Genomic DNA, 9,943 nt, shown 5'->3' on the forward strand with positions numbered 1-9,943 from the left:
CAAACATGACCTGTTTATTCTGAAAGATGTGTGAGCAGTTACTCAGTAAATGAACTCGTGAAATTTCTTAAAGTATGAAATTATGAACAAAAACCTTTCCTTGATTAAGTATAAATTTAATGAAAACTGTATTATTTATTATTTTATGTGTCATTAATAACAAATAACAAACAACAGGAAAGCAAGTATTGTGATAAGGAAACTATGGGCACCAAAACCACAGGATCCTTAATCATTCATGCTACTGGTAAGTTGTATTAATTTAAATCAAGGCTAGTCCAAAGACTTGGTATTGACATACAGTAACATAAATGGTGATTGTTCATCAGATGAAGTGCATACTGAGCAAATTGTGTTTGTATGAATTACAGTGGATTCATGAAATGTGGCTAAACAGCAAAACATTGTGATACAAGCAATGACACTAGAGTTACAAATACAGAAATATTGAATGTTCACAATTAAATAATAATTTGTCATGCTTGTAGAAGCTAACATGAAAGCCTGTCAACCACATTTCTAAAACTTTTAGCAAAACTGTTCACTGCTGATATCTCTCAGATCCAGTCCAGCAAGACTGGGTGGGCTGGCGCATGTGATGTTGTTATAGATTGTGACAAGTGTATGGGGTTCTTCACCCTCTGCCAAGGTCTCCACCTGCCGTGGAATCACATGTGGCTTCTGCAAGCTGAAATCCTTGAAAGGTTTAGCACTACAGTCACATTTCCAGCTATTGCCTGATAGCCAGAGTTGGTCTAAGCCATCTGGAATGGAAGATGGAAGTGTGGTCAGCACATTATCCTTCAGGTTGAGGTAGTGCAGAAGTGGCAGCATATGTAATGTTGCATTAAGTAGAACTTCAAGCTTATTTCCAGAGAGGTCTAGCCAAGATAGGTGCTGCAATGGTAGAAGTACTTCTGATGGAATGTGGCGGAGGATATTGTTGGATAGCAGAAGGTAATCAAGACTCTTTAATCCATAGAAGGTGTGGGAAGAGAGTGATGTCAGTTTGTTGAATCTTAGGTCAAGCTGTTGCAGCCCTTGGAGCTCCACAAAACTCTGACGCTCCACCACAGAGATGTTGTTGTGTTGTAGGAAAAGTCGTCTTAGGCCTGTCAGACCAGCAAAACCTTGGGTGGATACTTTGGTCAAACAGCCTTTGTCAAGATGAATGCTATGTAGCTTTGACAGGCCTTTAAAAACTTGGTCTGGAAGACTGCGGAAACAGCTACCAGTGAGCTTGATCACCGCCACGTGACTAAGTCCCATGAAGGTACCTGTTCGTGCCTCTTGTAGCCTATTGTATTCTAAGTTAAGCACCTCAAGATGACCCAGTCCTTCAAAAACTTTCTCTCCTAGTGCTCTAATCTGGTTGTGGCGTAGACAAAGCTCTTCAAGATACTGCAGATCACGGAATGTACCTGGCTTTAGGCTGCTTACTGAGTTGTTTGATAGGCGAAGTACATTTAGGCTATGTAGACCAAGAAATGTTTCATCATGTATCACTGAAAGACGATTTCTGCTTAGATCCAACCATCTCAAAGACTTCATGCCCATAAATGCTCTAGGTGCCACCGTCACAATCTGATTTTGAACAAGATAAAGCTTTTGCAGCTTTGAAAGTTTCAGAAAGACATTGGCCTTGATAACTCTTAGATAGTTTCCACTTAGGTCCAACTCTTTTAGCTCTGCAAGACCCTGGAATAGTTGAGGCTGTAGATAAGCCAAGCGATTCCCAGCAAGCACCAACTCCCGTAAACCATGCAGGTCATGAAATCCAGTCTCGGGAAGAACCGCAAGGGAGTTCCAGCCAAGGTTCAGCAGCCACATATGAGAGAGACCTGCAAATAACCTTTCATCTATACGAGACAGCTGATTGTTGTGGAGATTGAGGGAAGCAAGGCCAGGGGTGTTTTGAAAAATGGTAGCAGGTAATGAGCGGAGATTGTTTCGCTCCATGTGTAGGTGAGCAAGAGTATGCAGACCTTTGAACACCTGGGAGTCTAGGCTTGACAGATGCCCATTTTGTAGATTCAAGAAGTCCAAATTACTCAGATTTTTGAATATGTCAGCTGAGAGGGTAGTGAACAGGTTTCCATCTAGCCATAAAGTACGTGTAGATGCAGGGATATCAGTAGGAACATATGTAAGGTTCCGTGCACTGCAGTAGATGATGAGCTCGGAAGTATAGTCATCAATAATACAGCTACAGCTCTTTGAGCAGGTAGTGGAGTCCTCCATGGGCTTTGCTTCTTCTGTGGTAGCATCTGCCCACACCAGCGATGTTCCCAGTGCCCATAACACCAGCATAGACAACTGCATCCCTTTTTTTTAACAGGAAAAAACAGTAATAATTGTTAATGTGATAAAATGAAAAACTGTAGAATCAACTCAGATCAGTGATGAAACCCAGTCAAACAACCTTGACTTTCTAGACAACTAGACAATCATTTCATTATTTATTTCTGTCCTTATCAGCAGTCTAAACTGCTACTTTTCTAATGTTGACTTAATGATAAACAACCTGTATGTATAGCTTGCAATATGCTGTTGTTTTACCTGTTTTTCAGTAGTCTTGAGTAGTCCGTCAAGCTTTCACTGGAAGGGTGACATGTGTGTGTGAAAAGACTAGGCTGTCTCTGCAATTTTTGAGGCACTGAAACAAATTTAACCCCTTCCTTTCATCTCTGACTGCTGTATTATTGGTAGCTCTTGATCGTAAATATTTACCATCTGTCCTAGAATAATGATTACCAGAATAATTAGAGTAATGTTATGGGGTTTTTTTTCTGTGAAATTTGCAATCTGTGAAATGTTCTTAGGAAATATATTGTATGTCCTGTATAGCAAGCTAAGCATGGTTAAAAGTTCTTAATCTTATAGTAGTGCTGTATTCTCTATCAATAGAAAATAAACAATAAATAACAAAAATTTGTAAATCCTAATGTAATATGGATCTGTATATTTTTCTATTTATTTATTTATTTGTTTGTTTGTTTATTTATTTTTACAATAAACATCTTCAACAATTTTGCATGTTCTGTATTTGCTAGAACAGATTACTGACTAAAAGCTGTGAGTGTTTGGGAAGTACATAAAATATACATTGTACTGTATCTTAAATAAAGAAAGTTTTTCCTCAGCATAAGTGCAAAATCTGTACAAAGGTACAAATTTTGATGGCAATGGTTTCCCCTCTTAAATTGCATCAGAAAAGCCTGAATACTGTTCTTGATCTAACACTCTTCAGCCTACAAATGAATAGTGCGGTAAGTTTTTCACTTTGACTGTGCTTTTCCATCCACTTTGACATGTTCCAAAAGATAGCAAAATTTGGACAGGGTTGTTTACATTTCAGCAAATAGATGTGAACTTTGGAACACAGAGAAAGACAAGATATTCCATTAATGTTGTAAATCCAATGATTTGCACTGCACTTTTACAAAACCTTTATAATGCTTGTTATGAAGATATTCAAATAATCTCAGCTAAATTCAGCTACATAATTTGGAAATTGTTCTGTGTTATATAGTACAAGTATCATAAAAACAATGATGTATAAATAGTAATTATGAATTCCGAATTTTACAAACTGATAGTGCCTGTTTATGCACTAACATAAAATCAGCAGTAGAGGGCGATGTAGCCTTTTTCGCTAAATAGATGTCATCTAAAAGCACTGAGATAAAAGAGGCAGTAGAGGGCTGTGTCTCTATGCTCATTCACTCTTTTATCAATAATTTTGTTTTGAATTTGATTTGTCCTACTCTGTGAATTGGTCATGGCCATGTCTGAGCTGTATACAGTCACTCACTTTGCACAGGGTTGTTCTTTCTTTATTGAATTCTGATATTACCTCTGGCGTCATACCTACTTTCTTATCACTGGACCTCTGCCATTTTCATTATGAACAAGGAAATGGGACTATATTATTTGTTCCTGAAATGTCTGGTATTTTTTTTTTTTTTTGATGGGCAAGACTTGAAGAGTGCAACCCCTCAGCGGTTTTCTTTTGTTCTGTAATCAAAAAGGGCCTGGTCGTGTATACAGTGTCCTTCATTCAGTAATATAAAAAAAATGTCCTTTTTCAGTTGACCACTTTAAGTGCATATTTGCCTGTTATTTATATGGGCCCTGTTTTATGGCTCTTGCCTGTCTAAACTTTGCCAAGAATTGTTATAGTCTTCTAAAAACACACTCTCCTTTGTGTGGAGACTGAAGGGAATGTAACAGAATAGCACCACAAAGTTTAGTAAAGCTGTAAAGCTCAGTGAGTTTATTGAGGATGGTGTCATTCAGCATTGTGAGGAAGTATTGCTGAAGCTGTAGTACACCCTCCTCCTTTTAGACTCTCTCTCTCTCTCTCTCTCTCTCTCTCTCTCTCTCTCTGAAATCAGCAACAGTGGATTTTAAATGAAAGAAGTTTATCCTTTTTGATGTTGCTTTGTTCTCTTTACACTGGACTATTTTTTGCAGGAGGGATACTGCTGTTCTATACTCCACACACGAGAGTGACACTGGCATTGACTATGGTTTGATTCAATTCCTCACAAAACAGGTATATGTCTGTGATAAATGAAAACATAATCTGCATCGAATTTAAAGAACAATATTTCGTGCATCTTTGGGCGTTTTCACACTTAGTTCCTTTGAGCACTTAAAGCAGTCTTGGGTAGATATAACGTGTATATGTGAACATTCCAAATGATCTCAGACCACCCCTAAAATTACCCACAAACAAACCGTACAGAGACCACCTCAGGCGGTGGTCTGAGTACAGTTTTCCTGTGGGTTCTTTTTGTGGTTTGATTGATTTGTGCATTGTGAAAACAAAGTGCTTATAGATAAAGAACTTGAGAGTTGCTGTACATATATAGCTCCAGTTTTCTGTCACCTAACAGAAAGACAACTGAAATGGCTTTCCATGGAGTCATGTGGTCCCACAATAAGGTCAATATGTGAGGTAACAACATGACAGATAAGAAATAGCAATTAAGTAATAGCAATTATGTTACAGAGCTTAAGTTGATAGGCAACAGCAATAATAGCATTGTGTCAGTGTCAGGAATAATAGTTACTGTATATTACTATTAGTATACAGTATATGTGTAATATATGTAGGGTATGCACGTATTTTGTCTTCCCCAACCACTCACATCAGCCAGTAGCACTATGGTATGAAGCATAAGCTGACTTTGATGCTTCAGCATTAAAAATGCTCTGTTTTTCAGCCAAATCATAGCATTTCAGCCCAATGATTGCATTATGTTAAGTAACCATTTTGAATGGCATACTCACACTTGGTGAACACCAAGTGGTCTGAGAGCTCATCAACGCTAAAATTTCCAGAAAGAGAACTGAGTCCCCTTTTGAGTCCAGTTGTATTGTGAACACCAAAAGCACTGAGGCCATTTGCAGCTTTTGGGTCCACTTTAACAGGACTGAGTATGGTTCATTTAAAAATAACTATATGTGAAAACACCCTTGGTTTCTATTTTGTTATGAAAGGGGAACACATGCTCTTCCCAAAGACATAAGAGTCAAAATGTCTGAGAATACAGAAGGATGATGCATGATGTTTGTCACATCAGAGCCAGTTTTGACCATGATCTCTACTTCTAGTGGTTCATCCCCACCTTGAACTTCATTTCCCATCAGCCTGGCATGTTATGATGTCTTACCTCAAAGTAAATCTTTGGTCTGAAATAGCAGGGGTTCCCATGTGGGATGGCTTGATTTCCAAATGGAGTAGTGAGAGAAACTCACAATCTTCTGTTTTGTTTCATTGATTTATTTTACAAGTTAATATTAGAAATATCAAAATAAATGTTAAAATGTTACATCAGTCCTATATTATAAATCTGGAATTTAAACAAAAGGTTGGTCAAGGTTTGAGGTCGCAGAAAATTCATAATGTCCATTTGAGGTTGTTTGGCCTCTGCTGTCACTTGCGAATGTCATACAAGTGAATGTCATTTGTATACAGACTTTGTTTAATGAGCTGTATACCATATCTGGGCAAATATGTTTCTTAAACACTATAAATAAAATATCTTTTCATAAAACACACCATTATAAAGAGACATTGTAGCCATTTTGTGCTTAAAAATAGGAAACACTACCCGTGGCATAATCCAGATAAAAGCAAATTAAGTGAGGTACTTGGCAAATCCACCCGTCCTCCAAAAGTCCATAGTTGTCACATAATGGAGGCTGAGACGGAAGCAAGTGCAGATATGGCAGTTTAATCAAACAATATGAAGTACAAAGGATCAGGCAGAAAACAAAGTCCAAGGCAGGCTAGGGTCAAATGATCAGGCAAACAGGCTAAACTAGGCAGAACAGAGAATCCAGTTCAACAGGGTAAAAAAAGTCCTTGATCAGAAAAGCAAACACGAGATAAGGCTTGGCAATATGCCAGAGACTAAGCAACTGAGCGTAATACTTATTGTGTAGAACCAGTCTATTTATACTATGGTTGTGAGTACTGTGAATTGAAAATTATGATGCTGACATACAAAGCATTACATGGCTTGGCTCCTCATTACTGATCTGCTTTATTAATTCCTTACACCCCAAATCGCAGACTGCGCTCCTCATTGTATAATCTGTTAACTGTTCCACAAACCCGTTTAAAATCTATGGGTGACAGGGCTTTTTCTGTCTATGCTCCTTCCCTAAGGAACTCTCTTTTTATCGAACTTAGGGAAGCTCAGACCTCTGGCATTTTTAAAGCTCAACTCAAGACATACTTTTTTAAACTTGCATTTGACTGTTGATGTCTACTTTTATTATTATTATTATTATTATTATTATTATTATTATTTACTTTTATAAAAAAAATTCTGTGTACTGCTTATTTTGTGTACAGCGCTTTGAGAAGCTGCTTTTAAAGGCACTTTATAAAATAAAGTTATAATTTTAAACAATAATAATAATAATAATAATAATAATAATAACAATAATTATAATTATAAACATACTTAATCTTGACAACATAATATAAAATTGCAGTAACCTATGCAATGAGCTCTCATAGAACACAATTTTTTTAATTTATTTTTTTGGATTTTCATGAATATCACATTCCTTGTGCAAATGCTGCCCATCTAGTCCATTTATACCAGACTTCCCTGGGTGTGTATATAACAAACAAGGGTGAGCTTCAGGTGAAGCACTGTAATCTAGTTCCTGCAGTTTCCACTGTGTATACTCAGACTGCAGAAGCATGACCAAAGATGTTATCATATTCAGTCGACTCTTGACCTCAAAACGGTTGCTATTTTTATATGGTTTATGCATCCATTCATCCATTTTACCATGCCTCTTATCCTATACAGGGTCACAGGGGAGCCTGGAGACCATCCCATGGAACTTCGGGCACAAGGCGAGTGCCAAACCATCGCAGAGCACAATTGCACACAAATTCACAAACTACCGGCTACTTGGAAATGCCAATCAGCCTACAATGCATGTCTTTAGACTGGAGGTGGAAACCAGAGTACCTGGAGGAAAACCCCAAAACAAGGGGAGAACATGCAAACTCTGTGCACACACACAGATTCGAACCCCCAACCCCGGAAGTGTGGCACAAACATGCTAACCACTAAGCCACCGTGCCCCCTGGATTATGCATAAAACTGACAAATAGGAGTAACAGTTATGTCATGGACATTAGTCAGTTAGTCAATTAGTCACTGAGTGATTGCAGAACAAATTATAATTTGTCATGAAACATTTACAAGAGAAAAATAGCAGGGAATAATCTATGCACACATGCATTGTGCAGTTTTCTGTTCACAGTTTGCAAAATCTGATATAAAGTCGCCTCTATAACTGGCTTCATCGTGGATTAATGTAGTCTATTATTTTTTCTTTCTCTTTTACTGTTTCGCCATCTTGTAGCTGGAGCCATCAGTCTGTTTCCTCCACGTTTATGATTTCCTTCCTTATCCCTCCACAAATTTATATTATATTTATGATAAAATATAATATTTTCATAAACATGCTTTTTGAACCTTGAGCTGTGTTATTTCCTGAAGAATCCAGAGACGCATTCTGTAGCTGTTTCACCTATGTTGTACTATTTAGCTCTTTGCTGAATTCATTACAGTCATAAAGGTAATCATTTACTGTGGATCAGGCAGATATCTTCAGAGATTTATCAAGCAGATAAATTAAGACATAGTGTTTTGACAGATAAAAAAAAAATCCAAAAGTGCAACTTTCATATATTCTAGATTAATTACACAAAATTGATATATAATAACAATAATATATAATTTAGTGAAATATTTCACACCTTTTTTTGTTTTGTTTTAATCTTGATGATTATGGCTTACAGCTCATCTCCAGAATCTCAGAATATTAGAATAAAGTATTTATAATAGAGAAATGTTGACCTGAGAAGAGCTCTAATCAGCTAATTAACTCAAAACACCTACAAAGGTTTCCTGAGCCTTTAATATCTCAGTCTGGTTCAGTACACACAACTACAAGCATGGAGAAAATGAAAGTAAATTTTGCATTTTATTTGGAAATCAAGGTTCCAGAGTCTGGAGGAAGAGTGGAGAGGAACAGAATCCAAGTAGCTTGAAGTCCACCGTGAAGTTTCCACAGTCAGTGATGATTTGGGGTGCCATAGCATCTGCTGGTGTTGGTCCACTGTGTTTTCTCAAGTCGAGAGTCGATGCCACGTCTACCAGGAGATTTTAGATCACTTCATGCTTCCATCTGCTGACGAGCTTTATGGAGATGCTGATTTCCTTTTCCAGCAGGACTCAGCACCTGCCCACAGTGCCAAAACTACTACTGGTTTGTGACCATGGGATTACTGTGCTTGATTGGCCAGCCAACTCGCCTGACCTGAACATCATAGAGAATCTATGAGAGACACCAGACCCAACAATACAGACGAGCTGAAGGCTGCCATCAAAACAACCTGGGCTTCCAGAACACCTCAGCAGTGCCAGTAATGCACGATGCAATAATTTGTGTAAAAGGAGGCCCGACTGAAGTATTGAGTGCATAAATTAACATACTTTTCAGAAGGTCGACATTTCTTTATTATAAATGATTTATTCTTATATTTTGAGATACTGGACTTTTGATTTCCATGATCTGTAAGCCGTAATCATCCTGATTAAAACAAATAAAAGCCTTGAAATATTTCACTTTAAATCTTATGAATCTTTACTATATTAAAGTTCCACTTTTTGAATTAAATTAATAGGAAAAAAATAAACCTTTCCACGATATATATATCCATCCACCCATCCATCTTCTATACCACTTATCTTTCCTTCAGGGTCACAGGGAACCTGGAGCCTATCCAAGGGAGCATCGGGCACAAGGCGGAGTACAACCCGGACAGGGTGCCAATCCATCGCAGGGCACAGTCACATACACATTCACATACACATTCATACACTACGGACATGCCAATCAGCCTACCATACATGTCTTTGGACTGGGGGAGGAAACCGGAGGACCCAGAGGAAACCCCCGCAGCACAGGGAGAACATGCAAACTCCACACACAGGGCCATGGTGGGGGCACCCTGGAAGTGTGAGGCAAACGTGCTAACCACTAAGCCACCGTGTGCCCACTATATATATATATATATGTATATATATATGTATATATATATATATATATATATATATATATATATATATATATATATATATATATATATATATATATATATATATATATATATATATATAACATATAACATATATTATATATAACATATATAACTGGTCTCATAAACAGAAAACACATTACTCTAATTAACATTAACTCATGAACTAAATTCTGAAGATTAAAGTAAGATTTCTTAACTTATTGAATGTTATTAATTTATATTAACATTGACTGAATTGTAAAAAAAAAAACTCCTGTTAGGCTTCACATTCACTCATCACAAACAAAAGCATTT

General features: G+C 37.3%; 1 protein-coding gene and 1 long non-coding RNA gene across 2 annotated transcripts in view; one reads left to right on the forward strand and one right to left on the reverse strand.

Annotated features, from left to right (window-relative positions):
• The window catches only part of LOC128629080 (uncharacterized), a 9,445-nt gene extending 1,441 nt beyond the window's left edge, over positions 1–8,004 (forward strand). The window contains exons 2-3 of the long non-coding RNA XR_008393392.1: positions 4,477–4,558; positions 7,341–8,004. This is a non-coding gene — a long non-coding RNA (uncharacterized LOC128629080). The remainder of the gene's footprint in view (positions 1–4,476; positions 4,559–7,340) is intronic.
• On the reverse strand, positions 96–2,715 carry igfals (insulin-like growth factor binding protein, acid labile subunit). The gene is made up of 2 exons (XM_017455058.3): positions 2,560–2,715; positions 96–2,324 (listed from the first exon to the last, which is right to left on the reverse strand). The coding sequence occupies exon 2, from the start codon at positions 2,320–2,322 to the stop codon at positions 529–531; it is 1,794 nt and encodes a 597-aa protein (XP_017310547.1). The 5' UTR covers positions 2,323–2,324; positions 2,560–2,715; the 3' UTR covers positions 96–528.
• Positions 8,005–9,943: the final 1,939 nt, after the last annotated feature.

This window comes from Ictalurus punctatus, chromosome 24, assembly GCF_001660625.3.
Source record: "Ictalurus punctatus breed USDA103 chromosome 24, Coco_2.0, whole genome shotgun sequence".
Taxonomy (NCBI): domain Eukaryota; kingdom Metazoa; phylum Chordata; class Actinopteri; order Siluriformes; family Ictaluridae; genus Ictalurus; species Ictalurus punctatus.